General features: G+C 44.4%; 1 protein-coding gene across 1 annotated transcript; it reads left to right on the forward strand.

Annotated features, from left to right (window-relative positions):
* gpr157 (G protein-coupled receptor 157) lies at positions 1 to 27,337 on the forward strand. Its single transcript, XM_052039630.1, has 4 exons — positions 1 to 728; positions 9,887 to 10,100; positions 18,320 to 18,514; positions 25,254 to 27,337. The coding sequence occupies exons 1-4, from the start codon at positions 352 to 354 to the stop codon at positions 25,419 to 25,421; spliced, it is 954 nt and encodes a 317-aa protein (XP_051895590.1). The 5' UTR covers positions 1 to 351; the 3' UTR covers positions 25,422 to 27,337.
* The last annotated feature ends 358 nt before the right edge of the window (positions 27,338 to 27,695 follow it).

Below are 27,695 nucleotides of genomic sequence, written 5' to 3' on the forward strand. Positions count from 1 at the left end.
TCCCAGTTTGGACACGATGGGCCAGGTGACCTCTCGTCGAGCTGTCTCTTTTAATCGAGAGACTGCATTTGAGTGTGTGCGCAGGAGTCAGCTGGGAGAACATTCCCAAATGATCGTGTTGCTTGTTTACTTGGCTGGGGGGGGTTGGAGGAGGATCCATCGGTCGCCGGGCTGGGGGAGTCCCAATACCGAGGGGAGGGCGGGGAAGGAAAGTTTTGTAATGAGGCACATGACCGGAGCAAGCCGCTGGTTAATGTGGAACTGGCTGTGATTCGCTCTGGGGTTGCAGGAGAAAGGCTTTGAGCTGCATTTGTGTTTGCAAAGTGTGTGTTTAATGCAGAGAGTTGCAACATGCAGGCTGCACTGCAAACGGAGGTCTACGTGTATGAGAAGGTGGTGATATCCATCTCCTGCCTGCTGAGTGTCCTGGGCTCGGCACTGATCATCGCCATCCACTTGCGGTGGCCCGACCTTCGGAGCAAGGCTCGCCAGCTCCTGGTCTACCTCTCAGTCGCGGACCTGCTCTCGGCTCTCTCCTACCTCTACGGGGTGCTGCGGGACTTCCAGAGCTCCTCCTGGGATTGTGTGCTGCAGGGAGCCCTGTCCACCTTCGCCAACACCAGCTCCTTCTTCTGGACGGTGGGCATTGCCATCTACCTATACCTGCTCATCGTCAGGTCCGAGCAGAGCGTGGCTGACAGCCTCATCGTCTGGTTCCACACCATTAGGTAAGCACAGTCTGTTTTTAAAAGGAGGTTCTTTGAGAATAGCGTGGTGGGAATTCAAATTGGTGCAAAAGTTCTACCAGGTCGGAGTTATACTGCTGCCTGCGTGAGGTGGAAAGTTTTCTTGCAACTTGTGGTTACCGTGGTGATGGGGTGGTGCCATGGCTGTGTTCAGGGCTAGTAGGGTCAGGTATCTGATGGGTACGAGGGTCCAGTGTTAATAAGACCCGAGCTGACTGTTTGGCCATAGTCTAGGGTTATGTCTGTGTCTAGGTATCCCTGGAGAAAGAACACGCGGTGTCCATGGGCACCAGGGAGGTGTTCCGGGACCATTGGGTGCTGCAGGGAATTAATTGCATCCTGGGTCAGGGTGGTAACATTTTAATTTAGCTGGTTTAGTTTGTAGTAACTTGTGTTGCAGTACTTGCAATAAACTTGTTTTGGGGGGGGGGGAATGGTTGGACACGGAGTGACGGTCCCTCTACGCTGTCCCGTCACACACTCCCAGGACGTGGGTTAGACAAAGAACTTCACTTTCTATGGCAGGCATGGTAGTATAGCGGTTAGCGTAATGTTATTACAGCACCAGCGACCCAGGTTCAATTCCGGCCACTATCTGTAAGGAGTTTGTACATTCTCCCCGTGTCTGCATGGGTTTCCTCCGGGTGCTCAGGTTTCCTCCCATGTTCCAAAGACGTACGGGTGAGGAAATTGTGGGCATGCTACGTTGGCGCAGGAAGCGTGGCGACACTTGCGGGCTGCCCCCAGAACACTCGACGCAAAAGATGCATTTCAATGTACATGTGACTAATAAAGATATCTTATAAAGGAAATATTTTGTTCTCTTTTTAAAAAAAATCAAAGGCACCAATGATGACTATGAGGCCATTCATCGATGATGTGGTTGGCTCTCTGAGTCAGTGGGGACACAGTTCCTGTAGCCTGTGTTGGAAGGGTCCGAGACCACCTGTTCGGCTTAAATTCATCACTGTCTGGTTGGAAGTGGATCAGAACAGGTCAGGCCCAAGGTGGCAACCTGAGAGTATGGAGGCTGTAGTCAGGGGTGGAAGTTTTTGGACTGTGGGTGAGATGGATGGAGCCCACAGGCTAGAGTTGGGTGAAGGAGTGAGGTGTCTCAGCTCAGAGACATACTGCACCCTGTGCAAGGGAGGGGGCCTCAGTTTTAGACCCTGAGTGTTTTGGCGGGGGATTGGGGGAGTGTGGGTTGAGCTCTCGATCCCAGTTATATTCTCAAACAGAAGTTGGTGTGATTTTTTTTGCACCATAGTGGGCTTTTTGAGTCACGCAGCCACTTCCCACGAATGAGAAAATAATACAGTAAAACTTTGATAATTTGGTATCGGATTGTTTGGAAATCCTGAGTTCGCAATCTGGCTCACTCATTGGTCCAGAATAGGAGCCGAGGTCCCAGAGTGTGAGTGAGGGGTGTGGTCTGCTCCATGGGGCCAGGTGTGAGACCGGAGCTGGGATTGCGTTCCAGAACATTAGGAGTCAGGGAATTGTCTCGGTCTGTACCAGGGGTCCAGAGTTCTTGTACATTTTCCTGCTTCCTTTAAATTCACTGGGTTCACTGGAAAATTAATTATAGCACAGTGTAACATGGAAAATAAGTGAAATAAAAGTGTGTTTGGGTATTAATAGGAGTGGCATCTAATAGTCTGGAAAATCTGCCAGTCCATAACCCACCGAAGTCTCAAGGGTGCCAGATTATTGGAGTGCTGTTGAGTTTGTTCCCTTCACTGAACCACTCCACCTCCTGTTTTACAAGTGTGAAATTAGCAGTCTCTCCAGGAAAGGAGCAAGAAGCAAAAATAAAACAAACTGCTGGAGGAACTCAGCAGGTCAGGCAGCATCTGTGGAGGGAAATGGGCAGTCAATGTTTTGGATCGAGACCCTTCATCTGGACTGAAAGATAGCGGGGAGGTCGCCGGTATGAAAAGGCGGAGGGAAGTGCTGGAGGAATTTGGTGGGTCAAATTTGTTTTGTTGCTCTGGATTCTAGCATCTGCAGTCTCTTGCCTCTCTAGGAGAGGATGTTGTTCGCCATCCTTGGCAATGAAAGACAATCTGGAAAAAGTCTGGCTTAATTACTTTTAAAGTTGACAGGTTTCAGTTGAAACTGAAAATCCAAAGCCGTCTCTGATCCCACAAAGGAGAATCCAATGATTTCTAAACTGTGGTTTCCCATCCAGAAACTACAGAAGGAAGTTGTGGCAAATACAGAAATTTGGGAATTCATGGAGGTGGTTGGGGGGTATATGCCACCAACCCAGTTGGTGGCATATTTGCCTTTAAATTGGAGGTCTCACTCTCTACTTGAACACAAACTTAGATCGACACTTAAGTGCCATACTGAGGGAATGCTGCACTGTTGGAGGTGCTCTTAATCGGGTGAGATGTTCATTGGTTGCCTTTGTTGCATTAATGGCCAAATGATCCATTTTGCTTAAATGGAAGGATCACATACCCCCCCCCCCCCCCCAAGTACTTTTCAATGGTTCTCTCAAACTATATCATGTTTAAACTTGGAAAAAATTAGGAGTGGTACAGTTGATCCTTCGCTTAAATTTGAGGAAGTTTGGAGTCCATTTATTCAATATTTTCACATGATATAGATCCCCTTATAATAACCTTTCAATGTAGAGGAATGGAGTTGATGATATAATATTGCTCTGTTTCTATTGAGAGATTTTAGTCCAGTTTTTTTTGAATTTCTTTTTCTTTAGCTTAGTTTGGTTCCATATATTGTTGATAATTTTTCTTATTGTTCTGAGGATTTTTTTCTTTTATATTTTATAATAAATCTTTTTCTTTTGTATTATATTCATTCACTAACAGATCGTTGGATCTACAGTTTTTTTAATACTTTATTGTTCTTTGATTATCTATGTCATGATTGTTCACCTGATCTCTTTGTATTACATGTATAAACATTGATATATTAATCTGTATTAATTTGAAAACTAATAAAAAGATTGAAAAAGAAAGAGATGTTGATTGGAGCTCCTGTCTCCTCTCTGCTGCATGTAATGAATCCCAGGACAGTATTCTGAAGACAGATAAGGAAGTTATCCCCTAATTCTGGTTATTTTGTTTCATCCCTTCATCCAACATCACTAAAAGGCTTTTTAATCATTATCACACTGCTGTTGGTGGCTGCTTGCTTTAAACACTTGTTGCTTTGTTTCCGACATAATTGCCTGTACGTTTGGAACTGGGGGGAACCTTTGGTTTTCAAGGCACTCTCGGACTTCAATTATATTTGTGACCAGTGTAGCACTAAGATCGCTTTGCACTACAGTGGACTTTTTTTTTAAATTGCGTTCTTTCTTGTAAAAATTGTGTATAATGTTTTGCTTGTGAATGCTGCTTATCTGATGCTATGTATCTGTGATGCAGCTGCAAGTAAGTCTTTCATTGCACCCATGCATACATATTTCTTTCTCTCTTTCACCTTGCACTCATATCATTATGTTTATTTTGTCATTGTAAGTTATGTATAATTTGTTTAAGTTTGTGAACTTGTGTTTGTAAAGTACTGTGTGGCTGCTGCTAGTTTTCATGGCATTTACACCCTGTGTATATATGCCTCTGACAAACTTGCACTTGAACAATTGTATAGAATTCTGGTAAGACTGCAGCTGAAATATTGATCTGATCTCCTTGCTCAAGGAAGGATATACTTGTAATAGAGGAAGGGTAACCAAGGTTCACCAGATTGATCCTTTGGCTGAGGATGTTGTCGTGTAAGGAAAGATTAGGCAGATTGGTTTTGTACTTCAGTCTGGAAGAATGAGAGGTGATCTAATTAAAGCATACAAATCTCTTCTTGGGATCAACAGGGGAGATACGGGAATGATGTTTTCACTGGCTGGAGTGCCTAGAACCAGGGGTCATAATCTTAAAGTGAGAGTTTACCATTCAGCACGGATAAGAAGAAATTTCTCCACCCAGGGGGTGGCAAGACTTTGAAACTTTCTGCCCCGGTATGACTCTGGTGGATGAGTTACTGAGTATTTGAGATCCTTAGATTTTTGGACATTCAAGAGATAGGGAGTTAGTGTGGGGAAAGTCACGATGATGTAACGATCGTCTGTGATCTTGTGACATGAGAATGAGGAGCAGGAGTTAGCCATATAGAGCTTTGCTGAATGATGTTTCCACTGGCTAAGGTTCTAAAACCAGGCGTCACATTAAAAACAAAATCAGGAGTTGGCCGTGCAGACCGGAACTGAGAAAAAAATTTCTTTGCCTGGAGGATGGTGGTTCGTTGGAATTTTCCACCCAAGGGTGTGGAGGCTTAGTTGCTGATTATGTACAAGACCAAGACAGGTTTTTGGATGTTAAAGGAATCCAGGGTTATGGTTTTGATGCAGGGCAGTGACTGAGGTAAAAGTCGGCCATGATTATAGAGTCAAAGAATAAAACAGAATGGAAATGGGCCCTTCAGCCCACCAAGTCAATACTGACCACCAACTACCCATTTTATACTACCCCCAATTTGTTTTTCTTCCCCCTATGTTCCCATCAACTACCCCCAGATTCTCTCAGTTAACCTACCAACCTGCACATCTTTGGGTTGGAAGAGGAAACCAGAGGACCCAGAAACCCACGTGGTCACAAGGAGAATGTGCAAACTCCACATGGACAGCACTGGAGATCAGGATTGAACCCAGCTCTCTGGCGCTGTGAGATGGTGGCTCTACTAGCTGTGCCACTGTGCCAGCCTTCATGTTGAATGGTGGAGTGGGTGCAAGTGCTTCATCTACAAATGCACTATAATTTCCTGCTAGGCTACTCCAACAGCATCTCCCAAACCCACAACCTCTACCACTAAGAAGGATAAGGGCAGCAAATGCATGGGAACACTACCTTTTTGGAGATTCTTTCCCCCCACCCCATTCCTGACTTGGAAATGTATTGTCAGTCCTTCACCACTAGGTCTAAATCCTGGAACATCATCCCCAACGTGAAGTGGCTCACCACCACCACCCCTCTAGGACAAGTCAAAATGGACAACAAATGCTGGCCTTGCCAGCGGTGCCTGGATCCTGGAATTTTTTCCGATATTATAAGCTGCCCGACTTCTACTTCTGGAGGTGTTGGGTGATGCTGGGTTTGTGCTTCTGGTGTCGTTAACCTTCCAGCATTTTATCTTCTCTCCAGCTCTCAGTGTACCCTGTGGCACTGTGTCTCTGTCCCAAGAACTCCTCTGGACTTGTCTTTGTTTAAAAAAAAACCTGGGAGTGGGGAATTTGTGTCCAGGAGCCAATTCTTCAATCAGTTTCTCTATCCTAATCATTGCATCCTGTTTTGACCTTGCTGGCATGTAGTTTTAGGGATTTAAAATATTTTGTTGGTTCCTGGCCTGTTATTGTTAAATGGCACCAGATAGTTAGATATTTCCTCACTGACCCATAACTTTGATATTTCAGTTTCTTGTCAATTTGCCTTTTGTAGCCAGTTAAGGTCTTAATTGCTGTAGTCCCCTCAGTAAATCACATCCTTTGACTCGGAGCTGCTGGATTTTTGTTTTGATACTGCTGATGCATTTATGTGTGACCCTTTACTTATTTTAAGCTCTTCCCAATTTAAGTGTAGTTGACATTCGCACACGCTGGAAAACAGGACTCCAACTGTAGCTGTCTCTCACAGTGATACAAAGCATGGGTATGAAGCTGCTTTCCAAAGTCAGTGAGTAATTCTGAGGTATTGCAGATGGATATTGAAGCCCATATTCTGCTAAATTTGCAGATCAGAAAGAATTGGAATTGGTTTATTATTGTCACGTGTACCGAGATAGTGGAAAAACTAGTCTTGCATATCGTTCATGCAGATCAATTCATTAGAGTAGTGCATTGATATAGTTGTGGGGGCAGATACATTAGGGACATTTAAGAGACTCTTGGGTAGCCACATGAATGATAGAAAAATGGGGGGCTATGTGGGAGGGAGGGGTTAGATAGATATCAAAGCAGGATAAAATGTCAGCACAACATCGTGGGCCGAAGGGCCTGTACTGTGCTGTAATGTTCTATGTTCTACAAGGTAAAACAATAACAGAATGCAGAATAAAACGTAACATCTACAGAGAGAGTGCAGTGCAAGTAGACAATAAAGTGCAAGGTCATAATGAGGTGGATTGTGAGGTCAAGAGTCCATCTTATTGTACTAGGGAACTGTTCAATAGTCTTGTAACGGTGGGATAGAAGCTGTCCTTGAGCTGGGTAGTTCGGGCTTTTGTATCTTCTGCCCTATTTTGCATTTGGTCCCTTTCACCAATTCAAAGTGTCCCAAAATACTTGTCAGCCGAGAAGCAATGTGCTGCTTGGGTATAAGATTACAACGCACATTGAAACCAATCAATCCAGGGTCAAAAGCAAATGCAACTTGAGCCCGAGTGCATCCTATTTCTATATCCCCGACGTGATTGTCACCGTAAACATCTGTTTTGAGTATTTTTTTAAATTAAATTTTATTTACAGCATGGTAACAGGCCCTTCCGGCCCAACGAGCCTGTGCTGCCTATTTTAAACCCAAATTAACCTACCCATACATCTTTGGAATGTGGGAGGAAACCGGAGCACCCGGAGGAAACCCACGCAGACACGGGGAGAATGTACAAACTCTTTACAGACAGCGATGGGAATCGAACCCTGATCGCTGGCGCTGTAATAGCGTTGTGCTAACCGCTTATTTATTTATTGTCACATGTACTGAAATACAGTGAAAAGCTTTTGTTTACCTGTCATTCAGACAGATCATTCCATACGTAAGTACATTGAGGTAGTAAAAATGAAAACAGAATGCAGAATATAGTGTTGCAGTTACGGAGAAAATGCAGTGCAGGCAAACAAAGTGCAAGGGCCATGGCGAGCTAGGTTGGGAGATCAAGAGTTCATCTTTAAGTGTACCAGAGGTCTGTTTGACCATCTGATGACAGTGGGATAGAAGCTTTCCCCGAGTCTGGGAGTATGTGCTATCGAGCTTTTGTATCTTCTGCCCAACGGGAGAGGGAAGAAGAATGACCAGGCTGGGGGGGGGGGGGTCCTTGATTATGTTGGCTGCTTTCCCGAGGCAGAGGGGAGTGTAGACAGAGTCAGTGGAAGGGAGGCTGGTTTGTGTGATGGACTGGGCTGTGTTCACAACTCTCCACAGTATTTTGCGGTCTTGGGCGGAGCAGCTGTCACACTAAGCTGATGATCAAGAGCAGAAGGCAGTGCAGTAATACTAACCAAAGTACAGCACTGTGCTGGACTGTAGCTGCCCCAATCGACCCTGAATATTTTATCATTTAGTTGGGTTTCATCATACATCATCAATTTCGGCACTGAAGTATCTTTAAAGGGCTTCTGCTGTTACGTAGGAAACGATTTATGTACCACAAGCTGCACTGAAATAAAACAATTAGAACACTTTGCAGTTTTGGGCTGAGGGAGAAACAGTGGCCAGGACACTTGGGTCTGTCTAGATCTGTGATCTTTTTCCATTCACTTACAAAAACAGCTGGGGCTTCTTTCCCATAAGACAATGCCGCCCAGCGTTCTCTTGCTGTTCCACAGATGTGACAACTAAGAACACGTGCTGAAATCTCTGGGCTTGGGGTTAGTGTTACCACTAAATTAAAAGTTAGACTGGACTGTGGTGAAAGTGTAAGGGGCATTTTAATGGTGAGCTTTAGTGTCTCATTGAAGTGCTTTGTGATGGAATTACCACTGCAATGGCGAAGTATGGAAATTAACAGTTCCATTACCCCAGAAGCTTGTAAGTGAAACCTTCCCAGTAATGGAAGGAATCAACCTCTTCACTAGTTTGTCCTTGTGACCACCTAACTCAAAGCAATTTTCCTCCATAAATACATATTTATAGAGGCAGTGTTTGGAGAGAGATTTGTACATAACTGCCCAGAGTAATCCTTCCTGTCACAGTTTGCTCAATGGTAGAGTCTTCCACAAGACATAGGCACAGAATTAGGCCGTTCGGCCCATTGAATCTGCTCTGCCATACGATCATGGCTGATTTATTTTTCCCTCTCAACTCCATTCTCATGCCTTTTTCCCTGTAACCTTTGATGCCCTTACTAATCAAGAACTTATCAACCTCCGCTTTAAATATACCCAATGACTTGGCCTCCACAGCCGTCTGTGGCAATGAATTCCTCAGATTCACCACCCTCTGGCTGAAGAAATTCCTCCTCTAGGGACGTCCTTCTATTCTGAGGCTGTGCCCTCTGGTCCTAGACTCTCCCACTACTGGAAACATCCTCTCCACGTCCACTCTATCCAGGCCTTTCAATATTCAGTAGGTTTCAATGAGATCCAGCGAGTACAGGCCCAGAGCCGTCAAACCCTCCTTGTATGTTAACCCTTGCATCCTCAGGATCATTCTTGTAAACCTCCTCCAGACACACTCCAATGCCAGCACATCCTTCCTTAGATATGGGGCCCAAAACTGCTCACAATACTCCAAATGTGGTCTGACCAACGCCTTATAAAGTCTAGGCATTACATCCTTGCTTTTCCATTCTAGTCCTCTTGAAATGAATGCTAACATTGCATTTGCCTTCCTTACTACTGACTCAACCTGCAAGTTAACCTTTAGGGAATCCAGCACTGGGACTCCCAAGTCCCTTAGCACCTCTGATTTCTGAATTCGCTCCCCGTTTAGAAAATGGTCTACGCCTTTATTCCTTCTACCAAAGTGCATGACCGTACACTTCCTTACGCTGTATTCCACCTGCCACTTCTTTGCCCATTCTCCCAACCTGTCCAAGTTCCTTGTTACCTGACTCCAGGCATTAAAGTAATGCTTCCTACTGAAGATCTAATCTCTGTAATTGCAAGTAAGTTGCTTGCCTGTGTCTCTGGGTCTTTAAAGGAATTTTCCTGTACTTGCATTTGCAATGTTAAGGTGCTCAGTGAGGCAAAGGAACCATGAGACTTCCCCTTTAAATAATTCAATGTTGTGCCTGTCTGGGGTAGAGCTCCCCACCTCTGCCAGTTGTGGGCAAGGTCGCTGGCTAGCTGTACCAATCTAACCTCCTGGGATGTGAGAACAGTGCATCAACAGCAGCGATTATTGACGGTATCTGTTCAGCCATTCCTAATGGACATTGATTCTGTTTTTTTTTTCCCCCAACAGTTGGCTTGTGCCTTTAGGAATCACGATGGCTGCAGTCAGCCTGCAGAAAATAGGTTACGATGCATCTGACGTGTCGGTGGGTTGGTGCTGGATCAGCATTGATGCAGAAGATAATGTCCTGTGGATGCTGCTAACAGGCAAAATCTGGGAATTCGTAGCTTACATTACCTTGCCAACACTTTACATCCTCATTAAGAAACACATCTACAGAGCGGTAAGAAGGAAAACTGTTATATTCTGAATATAATCAAGAATCAAGTTTGTCTTTTTATAAATAAATGTGGCTCAGTTTTTCCCAGTTGCTATGTACTGGAGTACCTTGCTGCATCATCCATCCAGCTGACAGCCTTTCCCTCTTCGCTTACCAGCTCTTGGAGAAATTTGTCGATAGCCATCCACCATAGACCATAGAACACTACAGCACAGTACAGGCCCTTCGGCCCACAATGTTGTGCTGACACTTTATCCTGCTCTAAGATCACTATCTGTGACTAATCATTCTCCTTGTAGAAAGAAGCCTGTCTTTTAATTGTAGCACTTAATATTTCAGCACGTTTATTCCTCCCTGGATTCCTTCCACGTGATCATTGGGAAAACCTTACGGGTCTTCCCCAGGTTACGGCAGCATTCCGCTCCCATGAATCGGTGGTAACCCGAACCGTTCACAAGTCGGAAATGTGGCCGCGAACTATCTTCCCACTCGGCAGAAGATGCCTACAGCAGCTGGCAAATCCATCCTGCCCGTCTCCCAAACACTCGACCGTGTGTACGGACTATACATAAGTCGAGCATTCATAAGCTGGGGAGGACCTGTAGTTTATATTTTCTTTTGCTTGAATTGTCACCTTTCATAAATGTTTATTTTGGGGATGGAATTGAAACTTAGACTTAATTGGACCACAGCTAAAGTACAGTGCAATGTTCTGGTTGACATATTATAAAATGGATATGTATCTACTGGAGAGAGTGTCATAAAAAGATTTATAAGAGAGATAGCAGGAATATGAGGTTATACTTAGGAAGAAAGCACGAACAAGTGAGGTCCCTTCCCTTGGAGACAAGGCAGAGGGGTGTCAATAGGCCTGCAAAGATTCTGCAAAGTAGTGTTTGAGCAGACACGGTGAATGTTACCATGTGTGAGTGAAGCTAGACTAATTCACGTGGGGAATTTGGGGTTTACTTCCTTACTTGCTGAGAATGTGGAAGTTCTACCACAGGGAGTGCTTTTGAGGCTGGTTCTTATGGGGAAGCTTGGAGAAAGAAAGGAACGGGGTATTTCTGTGGTACTTGGATGGGGAAGTTCAAGGAGTATAACTTTTTAATCACATAGAGAACTGGACAAAGTAGAAATCATTTTCAGGTTGGCAGACTGTTACTCGAGGAGGTTCACAGATCTTGGACTGCATCCCCTGGATACTCAGTTTGCATTAATGTCTTGGATGGAAAGTTTCTGTTTACTGATGATACAAAGCTAGGTGTGATAGTGAGCTGTGAGGAAGATGTAAAATTCTTCACAGGGTTGTGGAGAGATTAAGCTACTGAGCAAGATGGCCAAGTATAATGTGAGGTAGGAAATTAGAAAAAGCATTTTTGCTTAAATGGTGAGAAACCAATAAACATTGGTGGAAAGAAGGGCCATGTGACAAGAATTAGGAGAAAAGGTAGGTCACGTGGCCCCCTCAAATCTTTTGACTGAATTGATTGCAACCTCCATCAGCTATGAACACTTTGTGAATAATCAACACAACAGGCAAAAAAAAGAACAACAAGGAAATTAATTTTACGACCAATGTGATACAGAAAGAAATTGTTTGCAGACTTTTTATTGACTTGTTCACCAGTTTTGGACTCCCCTGGCTTACTATCCACCTGAGGAGGCAGATAAGAGCTGACCACATTGGTAGGTCTGGAATCATTTGTAAGACACGGGGTAAGGACATCAGATTGTCTTCTCTAAAGGACATTAATGAATCATTAGTGAAACAATCTGCTGGTTTTGTGGTTGCCATTACTGATACTAACTCTTTATTCCAGATTTTAAGAGATCTTTATTAGTCACATGTACATCAAAGCACACAGTGAAATGCATCTTTTGCGTAGAGTGTTCTGGGGCAGCCTGAAAGTGTCGCCACGCTTCCGGCGCCAACATAGCACGCCCACAACTTCCTAACCCGTACGTCTTTGGAATGTGGGAGGAAACCGGAGCACCCGGAGGAAAGCCACACAGACACTGGGAGAATGTACAAACTCCTTACAGACAGCAGCCGGAATTGAACCCCTGTTGCTGGTGCTGTAATAGTGTTACGCTAACATTAATTTGAATTTCCCTACTATATTGTAGGATTTGAATGTATCTCTCGGCTGACAGTCCAGGCCCAATAGCCCAACGTTGCCTTCCAAAACAGATTTAACATTTTCAGATGCATCGAGGGAGAGAGTCAGACGAATAGGTGTGCCATGAAGGTGCAACTGTCAAATTGGCCTCGTGTGTGCTATAAGATTCTCCTGTGAATCACACAGTCACTTCTGGATGAATGTTCACCAATCACTTTGATTGCCCTCTGTGTATACAAACTCCCCTATCACTTAACTTTTTCTTCCTATAAACTGCAGGCTTTAAGCATTGTAGATCACCATGTGTTTGACAGCTGTGACTGCCATGAAACTCAGCGTGAAGGATTGTGACACTTGACGATCAGAAGGCTTTCGACCTTATTGCTACTAATTGCAGTCGTATCTGGCAATGCAGGTTGTAGTGAGAAAAGATGTTTATCTTTGTGGATGTTCCAAAGTGGTTTATAGCCAATGAAATACTTCCAAAAAGTGGTCAGTTGTTCATTGAGGGAACGTAGCAGCCCATTTGTTGACAGCAAACAGAAAGGTGATAATGACCAGATAATCTATTTTAGTGATGTTGACTGAGATGTAAACATTAACCAAGATACCCAGAATGATTTCACTGCTCTTCGTGAGTAACCTAAGATCTCATCCACTTGAGACTAGGCATTTTTATTCTGATCTTTTAGAGAATGATGAGAGATCTGTAGGATCCAGTTTTTTTTTAAAGTGTTTTGACTAAGTATGTAGAGAGATACTTGTAAATGGGAGTGGGGCTGTCTATATACCAAGCATTTAACAAACCATATAATTTGAGTAAGAATGCATCACCTTACAAAAATGAATACAATTGTCATTTGATTCCCTGCAGAAAGAACTTCATTTATATAGCATCTCTGGCAGCCTCCGTTCTAAGGTGCCTCCCAGCTATTGAATTTTTTTTTAAGTCACTTATAGGCAAACACAGATGGGAATGGACCTGTCTGTTCCTCGAGACTTCCCATCACAGTGATCAGTTGATCCAATCCGTTCTCTGGCTCCTCCATTTCCCGTGGTATTCCTGCCTAACAGAATCTTTCTTGGAAGATCCAGTTGTCACTCTGCCTTGTGGGAGGGTGTGGAATTTCTGCTGCTCTTTGAACTTAGCAGGTCAGGCAGCATCTATGAAGGGAAATGGACAGTCAACGTTACGGGTAGAGACCCTTCATCTAGACTGGAAAGAAAGGGGAGATAGGAGGAAAGGGGCGGAGCCAGAGCTGGCAGGTGATAGGTGGATCCAGGTGAGGGGGTGATGGGCAGATAAGGACGGGAATGGTGTCAGAAGCTGGGAGGTGATAGGTGGAGGTGACAAAGGGCTGAAGGAGATGGACTTTGACAGGAGAGGACAGTGGAACGTGGAATAAAGGGAGGGAGTGAAGAGGGGAACCAGTGGGAGGAGTGTGTGGGTGATGGGCGGATGGGGAGGCTGGTGGGGGCCAGGTGGATCAGGGGACAGAGGGGAGCAGTTACCTGAAGTTTGGGAATCGAATGTTCGTGCCGTCAGGTTGGAGACTGCCCAGGCGGAATATGAGGTGCTGTTCCCCTAAATTTGCACTTAGCCTCAACCTTGACATTTTATTTTATCTCTGGCTTATATTTTTTTTTGTACTCGTTCACTTTGGTGCTCAGCAAGCCCAGTAGACATAGTCCGTCCCTAATTATCCTTGAACTGAGTAACTTGCTGGGCTGCTTCAGTAAGCAATCACGTGGCTGTGGTCTGGCTGTGGAAGGACTTGTGTGAATCACGGATCTCTCCGAGCGATCAGTTAGTTCCTGTTCTAGTTACCAGCTTTTTATTCTAGATTGATTTAAATATGTACGAATTATTTGACCTAAACTAATACCAGGCCATCTACAGGGATAATATACTGGAAGTAATCTTCCTTTAAAGCTGCTAATTGTGTCGTCACATGTAACGGAACAAGTTAATGCATTCTTTCAAATCCCCAATTATGTACACTCTTAATCCTTGGGGTTCAGACAGAATTAGACAGATGATTAGACTTGTTTGTGGAGAAAAAGGTTGACCTGATTAAAGCAAAACAGATAGAAAATCAGAATCAGCTGTTCATTTTATTTTAAGGAATTGCTGCAACTTCATACTGTTGACCTTTTCTCCTGTGAACAAAAGCACTTTTATTTGAGTGTTGGCTGTGGTACAGTGGTTCCCAGTCCAATTATTGTCCCGTCATCATCGCTAACACATTCCTGATGGTTATCACACTGCTGCTTGTAAGAGCTTGCCTTGTCCAAATTGGTTGCTGCCTTTCCAAGATTAGAACTGTGACTGTGTCGAAAGTTGCCTTGGGACATCACAAGACTGAGAGGCATTGGGCCAGATTGTGAAAACAGCCATCCACACGTGGCTCTCTAATAGATTGTGGTTCCTTGCTCTCCTCAAAGCTGCCGTAGTCCCATCTAAGTGCAGCACACTTCACACTGCTCAGCATTGTGGAAGGATGGTGGGGGGAGATCATCTGATTTAGCCCTTGACAGTGCTGCTGACATCACTTCCTTTGTTCCACAGGTGGTTGACATGAAAACCCTTGATATCCCTTGGCTGTGTCCCCTTGGGGTGTGGAATGGCTTTGTACTTTCTCCTCCCCAAAGGGCACAGCTGAGAAGTGTCTCCTGATTCCAATCATCCTGGAGGAAGCAGGAGCTTGAGGGGAAAAAAACAAATGTTGTACAAAAAAAAATTAGGGCCAGCTTCTGCATTTATTTAATTGGCTGGTATTTTGGGCAAGCAACGTTAAAGGCAATGATTACTAAATACGCATCCTCCACCCCACTACAGGAGCCCTGACTGGGCCAGAGACCCTGGGAAAAGCCAGGCTCCTGCCCAGCTACAGCTCTGTCATTCTCCAGCCATCCATTTGCATTGCCGGTTCTGGGTGAAGCCACCGCTGATATAAAGGTTGCACCTTGTGGCAGTGTGGTGAGGGACCAGCATTGGTGAGTTGAGCAGTCAAGGTGTGGCTGCCTCAGCAAGCCATCCTGCTGTCGTCCGGAGAGGAATGAGGTTAAACATCCACTCCCTCCACCTTCACCCCCCCCCCCCCCCCCCCCCCCCCCCCACAGTTACTCCTAAAACTGCAGGGTGGATAACCCAGCCCATTGGATGAGCTCTGGCCTCTGTCCAAAGACTGAGCTGGTAACTACTTGTGAATCGATGGTACGCAAGAAAGGTTTGGTTTGATTCACACAGTCGTTGGAGAGCAATTTTGGTATTCTAGGCTGGCGTGATCCCTGGTCAATGCTGCCTTTAGTTTTGAAGTGAAGGTACATTACTTCTGCAGGTAGTAGTTGTCATTGTTCTTCAACTTGTTGAAAATAATTCAAGGTAGAAGCAGATTTTCCAAGGATCTAAGTAAACACCATCGAGCGCCTGAGTGATTATTCCCTCAATCATAGTTCCTGGGGATGAAGCAACCCGGAGGGATTTCTTCCATCTGTGCAAGAGGATGTTTATCCTCTGCAACTGCTGTAATGTGGTCAGCATGCAGGACTACACATGATGTATGGCAGATAGTCCTCAGCCTCCTGAACAGACCTCTCCCACACTAAAAGATGATCTCTTGATCTCACAATCTACCTCGTCGTGGCCCTTGCACTTTATTTGTCTACCTGCACTGCACTTTCTCTGTAACTGTAACACTTGATTTTGCATTCTGTTTTCCTTTTTTAACTACCTCAATGTAATTATGTATGGCATGATCTGTATTGATAGCTTTTCACTGTATTTCGGTACATGTGACAGTAATAAACCAGTTCAATCCATTTGGTCCAACCAGTTTGTGTTGGCATTTATGCTTCACTTGAGTTTCCTCTGGTTTTTTCCTCTGCTAAATCTATCATCGTGACCCTCCATTCCCTTCTCCCTCCTGTGCTTGTTCAACCTGTCTTTAAATGCATCCACACTATTCACGATGCAGTTGTATAAAATTTTGGTTAAGCCACACTTGGAGTATTGTGTGCAGTTCAGGTCGCCCGCTACAGGAAGGATGCGATGGCTTTGGAGAGGGTGCAGGAGAAGTTTACCAGGATCCTGCCTGGATTAGCATATAGGATTTCTTTATTGGTCACATGTACATCAAAACACACAGTGAAATGCGTCTTTTGTGTCGAGTGTTCTGGGGGGCAACCTGCAAGTGTCGCCACGCTTCTGGCGCCAACGTAGCATGCCCACAACTTCCTAACCCATACGTCTTTGGAATGTGGGGAAAACCGGAGCACCCGGAGGAAACCCACGCAGACACGAGGAGAACATACGAACTCCTTGCAGACAGCGGCCGGAATTGAACCCAGGTCACTGGCGCTGTAATAGCGTTACGCTAACCGCTACACTACCATGCCTGTCCATATTAACTACAAGGACAAACTTGGGACATTTTCCACTCGAGCTTCGGAGGCTGAGGGGAGACCTGATAGAAGTTCATAAAATTATGAGAAGCATAGATGGGGTAGACAGAATCTTTTTTCCCAGGATAGAAATGTTGAATACTAGAGGGCATAGGTTTAAGGTGAGAGGAAAAAGTATTTTTTTTACACAGTGGTAGATGCCTGGAACTGGCTACCAAGGGTAGTGGCATTTAAGATGCTTTTAAGTATGGAGGGATATGGATTATGTGCAAATCAGTTTAATTTGGCATTGTGTTCAGTGGACACATTATGGGCCAAAGGGCCTGTTTGTGTTCTGTTTATTCGTCACAACTTTCTGCGGGAGCAAGTTCCACATTCCTACCACACACTGGGTGAAGGAGTTCCTCTGAACTATCTATTTGGAAACATTAAATCCGTTTCTCTTTCCGCAGGCAAATTTCCAGCAACTGTAGTTTTTTTTTAAAGGATATCTTGGTGACCCCTCTCTCTCCTGTCACTCAGTTGGGCTGTCTTTTTCTCCTAATAACCATGCGTGTTTACAGCTGGTTTTGGTTTTGACCCTCCTCAGCTGCTGTGTTTGAGCGGGGAATGATGTGTTCCATAACATTTCCGAGTTATTTTTCAACCTCCTGCCCCCTTGTCCACCCAGCCCCTGACCTGGTAATGGAGGAGTGCCGAATGGTTAACCACAGCAAATTGGGCAGATAGCAGCACATGGGAGTTGAAGCCCGTTCGGGCTACGTCACTTTTACCTCCTCCCCTGCAATGCAAGTTACCTCATGCCGTTCCAGAATTATCAGTGGTGTCGAAAACATTATAAGCTGCAATGATATAACTTTGATTTTGATCTGGAGTCATGCAGCACAGAAACAGGCCCTTTGGCCAAACTGGTCCATGCCAACCAAGATGCCCATCTAAGCCAGTCACGTTTGGTCCATATCCCTCTAAACCTTTCCTATCCCCATACCTGTCCAACTGTATTTTAACTGTTATTGTAACCACCTCAACCAATTCCTCTAGTAGCTCGTTCCTTATATGCACCACCCTCACTGGGGGGGGGGGGGGAGTTGCCCCTCTAGTTCCTATTAAATCTCTCCCCTCTCGCCTTTAAAACTATGCCCTCTAGTTCTTGATTCCCAGCCCTAGGGAAAAAGACAATGTGCTTTCACCTATCTATGCCCCTCATGCTTTTATACATCTCTATAAGATCACCCCTCATTCTCCGATGCACCAAGACATGAAGTCCTAGCCTGCCCAACCTCTCCCTATAACTCAGTCCCTCGAGTCCTGGCAACATTCTCACAAATCTCCTCTGTACTCTTTCCAGCTTAATGGCATCTTTCCTATAGCAGTGCGACCAAAACTGAATGCAGTACTCCAAATAGCCAACCTATGTGTTTTGAAGTAATTTCAACATACACTAGTCAAAATTAATTTTAAAAATTCTGTCTAATAAGAACTATATGAATAAGTGGTGGGTGAATGATAAACAGGTCAAGTGAAGGGTGTCTGGTACACTGGCCCTCCTGCATTTAATGGAAGATCATTTGACTTGGAAGGGAGTTAGTGTCTCGGAAGTTCTTGACTCTGTTGGTAGAAGTGTGGTGTTCACTGTGGACCAAAACTTCCCTCCAGAGGAACTGATGTGTATTTTCTTTTTCTTTCATTTCTCAGCATGAAGCCTTATCAGAGTATCGTCCAATCCTCATCAGCAGCTCCAGTTATCATTCGAGGTCTTCGATTGCAGACCGCAAGCTTACCATTATTCCCATCATATTCATCTTCCTTCGGATATGGAGCACAGTGAGGTTCATACTGACGCTCTACGACTCTGCTGCTGTGCAGAATCGAATCCTGGTAATGCTGCATGTAAGTATGTTGGTCCCCACCTTACTGACGGATCTGATAATTATGGCTGTGTACCAACTTGACAACCTTCTCCAACTCACAAGGTCTTCAGTTCAAGCTGCACTCTTGGCCTTGAACACATTCTGTTTGTAAGGTAAATCCCTCGTTTTTACGAAATGCAAATTAATCGGTGAGAGTGACAGTGAACACGGATGTTGCTCTTCCTCCAAGTGAATGAGTGAGTACACGTGGGTGGCGGGAGAATTGGGAGGGGGGTGAACACAAAGGGGATGGGGTTGTGAGAGGAAAAATAAAATGGGATTGGGGTAGATGGATGGTCGGCAGCGACCCGGTGCGCCAAAGGTCCTGTTTCCTGTGCTGTATGTCTACGATTCCATGAACACAATTTCATTCATAAATATCTACCCTGCTGGAGGTCGTTTATAGAACAACCACCATCTCCATTCAAGCCCCTTAAATCTGCTTTGTGAATGAATGAGATGGTTGTTCTATAAAACTTCCATTTATAGAGGAGCAGCTAAAGGTAGCAAAAGAATCCCAGTTGTGGTACAGGAGCATTGTCAAATACTGAATCGTCCACAGTTTTGGGGCAGGACGTCATCCATTGCCCTCCTGGGTACTTCAGAGACGTGGGCCACCTTCTGCAGGCACCTCCTGGCACTGGAGAGAAACCAGCAGAGATGCTGCATGTATTGGTTTATTATTGTCAGTTGTACTGAGGTACAGTGGAAAAACCGTTCATACAGGTCAATTCATGACACAGTGCAGATACATTGAGTTAGTACAGAGTGCATTGAGGTAATACAGGTAAAAACAATAACAGAGTAAAGTGTCACAGCTACGGGGAAGTGCACTGCAGGTAGATATTGTATAAGGGAACCGTTCAATAGTCTTATCACAGGGGGATAGAAGCTGTCCTTGAGCTTGGTGGTATGTGCCCTCAGGCTCCTGTACCTTCTGCCTGATGGGAGAGGAGACCCGGGAGGGTGGGGTCTTTGATTATGCTGGCTGCTGCTTCAAGGCAGCAAGTAGTACAGACAGAGTCCATGGAGGGGAGGCTGGTTTCCGTGACGCACTGGGCTGTGTCCACAACTCTCTGCAGTTTCTTGCCGTCCTGAGCAGAGCAGTTGCCATACCAAGCCGCGATGCATCCAGATAGGATGCTTTCTATGGTGCATCGATAAAAGTTGGAGAGTGTCAAAGGGGACATGCCAAATTTCTTTAGCCTCCTGAGGAAGTGGAGGCGCTGGTGAGCTTTTTGGCCGTGACGTCTACGTGGTTGGACCAGGACAGGCTATTGGTGATGTTCACTCCTGGGAACTTGAAGCTCTCAACCCTCTCGACCTCAGCACCATTGATGTAGACAGGTGCATGTAGGCATGTACTCCTCCAACTTCAGTGGCAGGGCCGGTGGAAGTGACTACTCCCAGACAGATTCCCCCCACGGTGCTGAGGCTCTTAATTGTGTTCTCCCAGCTTCTGTGAGCAGGGCACAACTGATCTCCGATATGGCGAGGGATTTCTCCGTGAGGAAAAAGAAAATGTTGTCCTTGCAGGGGGTGGAGGGGGAGAAATAATGGGAATTCCTGGTCCATGAGTCCTCGGAATGGAGAACGATCAGCTGAGAAGGCAATGAGCTTTTTAATCTCTTCAGGAGCTTGCGAATGCCAAATTTTCCAAACATCCCTCCCACCCACTCCCTTCACACACCACCCACCCTTTGTGGCAGAGTTTGTGGATTCCACACAAGGCACCTCAGAACCCATAGAGCTGAGTAGGAACAAATTATCCTCTATCCCGAGGGCTGCCTAAAAAGGTCAGAGTGTATAAGAAAAGATTTTACAAAATAGTTGCCAGTTGTGTCTTCGCAACAAGGTGGGGGAAGTTTAGGGACTGAATCCCCATAAGAATGCACAGGGTGACGTTGGTAGAGTGATTAAATTTGGGAGCAATCTCGAGGCCAGAGATGGGGGAGTTTGGAGATCTGTATGTTAAGGGCTGGAGAAGATTTAACAAGGCAGAAGGATGAGTCCTTGGAGAGAGGTAAACCAGCAAGCAAATGCCTCATTTTTATAAAATGCAAACCAGAAGCCTGTCTGCCAGTATCCGAATTCTGTCCACCTGATAACTTCAGATCCATTAGTGTCCTTGGCTGGCTGTGCCAATCCACCTGACTTGGCCTCCTCCTTCTGTATGGGAGAGTGTTTCCTGTTTTCCCTTGTGCCATCTATGTGACTCTTCCTAACTCTTCTCCAACGACACTGGAGTGAAGGAGTGCTCCGTTGCCTGAAGTACATTCAGATGAGACTTGGCCAGTTTGCTGGATCAGAGTAACTTCTTCATTATACCTGTGACATTCTCCTCTCAATCAACTGCAGATAGGTCATCTTGATGTACCAGGGATGGAGTCAATGAGCCAAATTGCTGCCGCCTTTGGCCACTGTTCATGGAATTTTTACACAACTGTTGTAATCTGTTATCCTTGAGACACTCAAAGGATAAAGTTGCTTCGTCTCTCGTCGTGTGTGATGCTTGCTGCTGTACCTGCAAAGAGGTGGATTTGGAGTTCGGGTAGGTGGACGGACTTGGGTAACTGGCTGGGAGGATTCTCGCTTGCTGGTTTACATGGGCTCTTTGATTTCTCGTAACATACACTGGGCTGAGAAGTGGCAGATGGAGTTCAACCCAGATAAGTGCAAAGTGATACACTTCAGGAGATCGAAGGCAGAATACAAGGTTAATGGCAGGACTCTTAGCAGTGTGGAGGAACAGAGGGATCTTGGGGTCCATGTCCATAGATCCCTCAAGGTTGCCACGCAGGTCAATAGGGTTGTTAAGAAGGCGTATGGAATGTTGGCCTTCATTACTCAGGGTATTGAGTTCAGGAGCCATGAGGTGATGTTGCAGCTGTATAGAACTCTGGTCGGACCACCATTGGAGTATTGTGTTCAGTTCTGGTTGCTTCATTATAGGAAGGATGTGGAAGCTTTAGAGAGGGTGCAGAGGGGATTTACCAGGATGCTGCCTGGATTGGAGAGCATGTCTTATGAGGATAGGTTGAGTGAGCTGGGGCTTTTCTCTTTGGAGAGAAGGAGGATGAGAGGTGACTTGATAGAGGTGTACAAGATGATGAGAGGCATAGATGGAGTGGACAGTCAGACTTTTTCCTTGTGTGACAATGGCTAACACGAGGGGACGTAACTTTAAGGTGACTGGAGGAAGTTATAAGGGGGATGTCAGGGGCAAGTTTTTTTTACACAGAGAGTGGTGGGTGCGTGGAACGCACTGCCGGCAGAGGTTGTGGGGGGCAGATACATTAGGGACGTGTAAGAGACTCTTAGACACATTGTATGATAGAAAAATGGGGGGGGGGCTACATGGGAGGGAAGGGTTAGATAGATCTTAGAGCAGGATAAAATGTCAGCACAACATTGTGGGCCGAAGGGCCTGTACTGTGCTGCAGTGTTCTATATACACACACACACGTCTCTGAACTTCGCCAATTCTTGCCCTTCAGTCGCTCTCAAGTGTAATTGCTCCACCTTTGGGAGGTTTCCAAGGCTCCGAGATGTGGGATCCCTCTCCACCTGTACCTTCAAAGACCAGCAAGGAACCTGCTAGTTGAGCTGCTGAGCCTGCCATTGGCCAAAATACATGGTCCTTCGTTGCATCCGAATGTATTTGGCTGCTTGGTGAAGTGATGTTTCTGGGAGCCACCATTTGGTGGTATGGCTGGCCACTCACTCTTGCTTTGCTAGTTTGCTTCCAAAGATGCAGTTGGCATCACAGAAGTATGCAAAGTTATTGGGATCCAAGAGTTAACGTTGAAGAATTTCTCACCCTTGGAACCCCATAACTTTGCACATGGTATCTGTTGTATCCGACTACTGTTCTGTACCATGTTCACAGAGTCTGGTTGGTATAAAATTGTTGAATCGACCTCTTTCCAGCTATTGGGTACTAATTAGCAGCAGCTAATCTAGGGCACTGAACCAAATTTCAGTCCCCAATAGAATCACTTTAATGCTTAAAAGGTCCAAGCTAAATTCGAGCCCAGATTTTATTTTAAATATATCAAGGCCCTGTCCACTTGCTCAATTTGTGGTCCAGTTCTTCTACTTGAACTTATTTAGAAAGATGTTCTCCTGTGGCAGTGTCAATGTTGGACCAGCCAGCAGTCTGGACCTGAAGCGGGGTCATTTGGAAGAAGTCACAGTGAACAATCTATGCCCTTAGAAGTCATCACTTTGTTAGCGGCGGAAAAAATCCAGTGAAAGGATCTTGACACGTGAAGCAAAAGTGATCAAATGTTTTTAATTAGCTCAGGGGTAACGCCAGCATTTATTGTCCATCCTGAATTGTCCTGGATCAAGGAGACGGTTTAAAAGCCAGCCACGTTGGTGGGTATGGTGTCGCATATAGGCGAAACCAGCTAAGAATGGTAAATCTCCTCCTGGAGGATGTTAATGAACCAGATGGGTTCTTTTGGTAACCATGAAATTCCCAGTTTGTTGTCACTCAAACAGTCCTTTTTTAATTCTGGACTTATTCCATTGGCATGGTCACCCTGCTATAGGAAAGATGTTATTAAACTGGAAAAAGTGCAGAAAAGATTTCCAACGATGTTGCCAGAACTCGAGGACTGTCTAATAGGGAGAGGTTGGACAGGCTGGGACCTTTTTGCCTTAGAGCAGATGAGACTGAGAGGTGATCTTATAGAGGTGTATAAAATCATGAAGGGCGTAGATAAGGTGAATGCACTCAGTTTTTTCCTCCAAGGGCTGGAGAATCAAGAGCTGGAGGTTTAAGGTGAGAGGGGAAAGATTTAATAGGAACTTGAGGGGCAGTTGTTTTTTTTAATATATACAGAAGGTGAAACATATGGAATGAGCTGCCAGAGGAAGTGATTGAGGCAGGTACATTATCACCATTTAAAAGCCAGCTGGACAGGTACGTGGATAGGAAAGGTTTAGAGGGATATGGGCCAACACAGGAAAATGGGACTAGCTTGGATGGGAATCTTGGTCAGCATGGACCAGTTGGGCCACAAAGGGCCTGTTTCCGTGCTGTATGATTCTGACTCTACATGAATTTGAATCTGTGTCCGTGGATCAGTGGTCCAGAGATCTGATTGATCATCCAGTAACTTAACCATAAAGTCTGTAGTTTTAGTTGTAGTGGCTTGACTTACAGAGCAGTCATTGTTGGCTTGGCTTGTCCTGTCATTAATTGCCTGAGGTATCTCCTCTCCTTGTGAGTCGCAATGCAGTTCCCATGAATGTGCTGTCAACGAAGATGGGGGGGGGGAGAGAAAGTCCTCTTTTGGATGACTTCATGCAGTGTTTGGCAGGGAGAGTTTTTTCCAAGAATAAAAAAACTCCAAAACAAAAATGGTGCTGAGGGGATGGGAGATATCAGATAAAAATAAAATGCTGGGGTTAGATATAAAATTTTAGACAAAAGATACAAAGCTCAGTTGTATTCGGTGACTGAACAGAGTTGCCCTGCAAAACCATTACTTAATCTGGGTTGACACTCCAATAAGGAGGAGCGTGTTATGCACCAAATTTAAAAAGTACATATAAATTGCTGGTTCTAGGAAAAATTTTAACATGGGGGAATTTTATTCCATATTTGAGCATCATTCAGTGAGGGGATTTGAAAATGAATAATTTTACAGCAAGTAAGTTTGTTGTAAATAACTAGCCCTTTCATGAGTATTTCTTGACATCCATTGAATGGTCTCCTTTTAGAACTGGTTCAAAACCAGTGTTTTTTGATCAGCAGTCAGTATCAGGTAGAATTTGCTGCACTTCCTCCTGTGTTTTGTTTTAGTATGAAGGGGTAGGGGTGGTTTTTACGTGGTAACGCCCTGCACACGAGTAATTGGACTGCTGGAAATCTTTGCCCAAGGATTTTTAGATATAAAAATGGGTTGGGAGAGTGTGGTTAACCTGGGCCTGATCTACACACACTGGGAACTTGATGTGGACACTAAGAATGTGGTGTGAAGTGTCACTGGGTCCAGGCAAGTTTACAGTCCTTCCAGGTTCTGGAGCCTCCAGGAAATGCTAAGTACCAAGAAAAAGTTACAAGGTGGAAAATTGATACGAGTATGAAAATGGGAATATTGGATATTGAAACAAACAAGATTTTATGTAATGCCATTTGTAGCCCTCACTGTCGGATGTACCAGAGCAGTAACGCTCCCTTCGACAGGAAGCCACTGATGTGAAGGTTGCTCAAATAGGTTTGTTCACCACCATTACTTTGGGACAATCTTCATCTCCACCAACTGCCCATACGTCTACTCCTCGACCCCAGTTCATTGTGTTATCTAATGTGTTGCTATCACTGACATCTGGAACTGGTGGGTGTTCCTGAGATGCAAGTCCTATTTTTTTTAAACCGTGGGGACTCTGTTCTGTGAGATGATGTGATCCACTACACTATAGGAACAGGCCCCTAATAATGTCTACAACACAACTGCTACTACGTACAAGTCCTGTTGCTTGACCATTAGACTTGAGGTCTTGCACTGATGTAGCATCTATTGGGCATCCCAATGCACTTTGCAACCAATGACTTTCAAACTGTTTTAACTGCAAGGCATGAGCCATTGGCAGTGGCTGCATTGCACAGAATCAGCTGCCTACAGGAATTGCAACTTTCTAGTTCTGTTCAACATACTGACTTTTTTTTCCCTCTCTCTCTCTCTCTCTCTCTCTCTCTCTCCCAGGGGATAGGGAACACCTTTCAAGGAGCAGCCAATTGCATTACATTCGTCCTTTGCACTCGAGCTGTTCGATCCCGGCTGGTTTCTGGTCTGTGCAGCTGTTGCAAGGCTGAGACTGATCTGGTGCCCTATAAAGCCATGGTGAACAACTGCGAGGAAGTGCAGCCCTGATTCCTCCATGCAGACTTCCATACAAATGTTCTTCAAGGACACTGGAGCAAACTGACTTTCAGCTGCTTCCAGCAAAACTGGGGCACAACATATGCTGCACTTTTGTTGTAAGGAACGGGTTGTTTCATTTGTGTGGTGTTGAAGATGGAGATCAGCTTTTTTTTTGATGGTGCTTGCTGCCGAATACACTGACTGTGCCCAGTTCAGGAGCCTAGAGCTAGAAACATTCAAGCAATTGAACCACCAAAGAAGGGTGTTTTCAGAACCACGGTGCCTCTAGTCCATTCAAAATCAGTTGTGTTCTTGTTAAACTTGGGTATTACATTCTGTAAAGAAATCTTCACTCCACTTTGTACTTTCTCCTGCATGCTTGCTCTCTCTCTTATAATACTGAGGCACAAGGTGTGATTTCTGTTGGTACACACTGCTGGTTATTTTAGTAAAGGAGCTGGTTAAAGTGGTTGCGCAGCTGGTTGTAATTCCCAACTCAACCAGTTACCAACTTGCCTTCATAATCCCATTTTGAACTTTACCTTGCTCACCTCAAAGCTCCTACAAGAATTTTGGACAATAATTTGACAGTGTGTTGTCCAGTGAACCCCCTTGTTAAACACATTTCTCTCCTAGTTCTGATGTATCATCCTCAATGGAGCCCTATTAAGTCTGATTCAAATTCTACTTGTTCATTAATGCTGAGAGGCTGCAGGGAATTTGGGCTGATCATCTCCTAATTATAATGTCAATACTGGCACATGATGGCTTGTACACTTTGAAATTATCTTCCTAAATCACTTCACTATCTCAATGTTTCTTTTTTAAAAAAACTTGTTTTTATTTTTCCTACTCTTGGGCAATCTCAATCGTATTGGCTCCATGCTGTAATAAATAGACCATGCACAAAGCATTGTGTTCACTTAACAAACAAAGATCTTCATAAATATAACATTTTGTCTTCAAAACCACTTTGAATAGCTTGTTTTCCAGCAACTGATCTTTTCATCTCATGCAGAAGGATCCACTCGCTGTCCTTGGAAATATTTTGGGCTGATTTGTGTTTCATTTGTCCCTATGGGAATGTGAAATGAAATCTAAGGATGTGGGTGGAGTGGGGAGGGGAAAATAAAATTTAACAAGGCATTGACTTTGGTCACATTCTGAGACCTTCAGTTGCATAGTGATGACCACTCCAGATGGTGGAAACTTGCTTTTGGCCAGTTTGCTTTGAAATGGGCAGGGAGCAGTGGCTGTTCCCAATAATCTCCCTCCAGCTGTTTATAATCTAAAATGGTGTTCACAGAAATTAGACCTCAACTTACTTAGTGAATGAGAGAGGTCCATCTTCACTCATTGTTCATTATGACTTTGTATAAGGAAACCTCTTTTGTACTTAGGAATGAAACTAAACAATGTTTTGATTAAGCAACCCTGGTCTTCGTACTAACAGTGTGAAAGTAAATATACTTTCAATAGCTGCACTCCATTTTGGTGACAAGTTATTTACTTTGAGTTTCTCACTGGGTGAGAGGAGTAATCAGGACATCCTGAAGATCATGTAACTTCCTCCTCGATAGATTTTGTCCCCTGGAAAATAGCCCAGTGGTTCACATCTGCATTGTGACATTTGATTTTTTTAAAAGAAGAGTGGCATTACCAACATCTGCAAACCCATGAGAACAGCACATCTCTGTGATTCTATTACATATTTCATTTAAAACTTTGTAAATTAATCTTCTAGATCTGTGTAACCTGTCTCACCTCCTGAATGTTGTACTAAGGAAGTGATCCATCACACTTTGGAAATCTAGGACTATTTTCTCAATAGCTTTGAGGATAAATTTTGGACCATTGTTTTTGTTTATATAGCAGACGTGTGTAATGTATTTGCCTATTGTAATAAAGTATTTTTGCTAGACTGCATGTTTTGTCTTAATTTCTTAGGGCAACAGAAGATCAGAACATTAAAAGTCAAATTTATTGTCAGGTGCACAAGTACAGTGGAGAAACTTGCTTGCAGCAGCATCACAGGCACGTAGGTACAGACAACACAATATATGTTGTATGTAAAATTATATATAAAATTATACCATTGAGCGGAGGAAAAAAAGACAGTGCAAAAGCAAGACCTTAGTGCAAAAAATGTTCTGTTGCTGAGGTAGGGTCAAGAACCTGATGATTGTAGGAAAGAAGCTGTTCCTGAATCTTTTTATATAAATTTTCATGTCTTCAACAATATGTTCTTCCAGGATATATCTGCAGTAAAACATTTGATTCTTT

Source organism: Pristis pectinata, chromosome 26 (genome assembly GCF_009764475.1).
Source record: "Pristis pectinata isolate sPriPec2 chromosome 26, sPriPec2.1.pri, whole genome shotgun sequence".
In the NCBI taxonomy this organism is placed as follows: domain Eukaryota; kingdom Metazoa; phylum Chordata; class Chondrichthyes; order Rhinopristiformes; family Pristidae; genus Pristis; species Pristis pectinata.

Coding starts and splice junctions, on each gene's coding strand:
- gpr157 (XM_052039630.1), top strand. CDS start 352: ATGCAGGCTGCACTGCAAACGGAGGTCTACGTGTATGAGAAGGTGGTG. Junction 729..9,886: donor GTCTGGTTCCACACCATTAG/GTAAGCACAGTC, acceptor TTCCCCCAACAG/TTGGCTTGTGCCTTTAGGAA. Junction 18,515..25,253: donor GAATCCTGGTAATGCTGCAT/GTAAGTATGTTG, acceptor TCTCTCTCCCAG/GGGATAGGGAACACCTTTCA.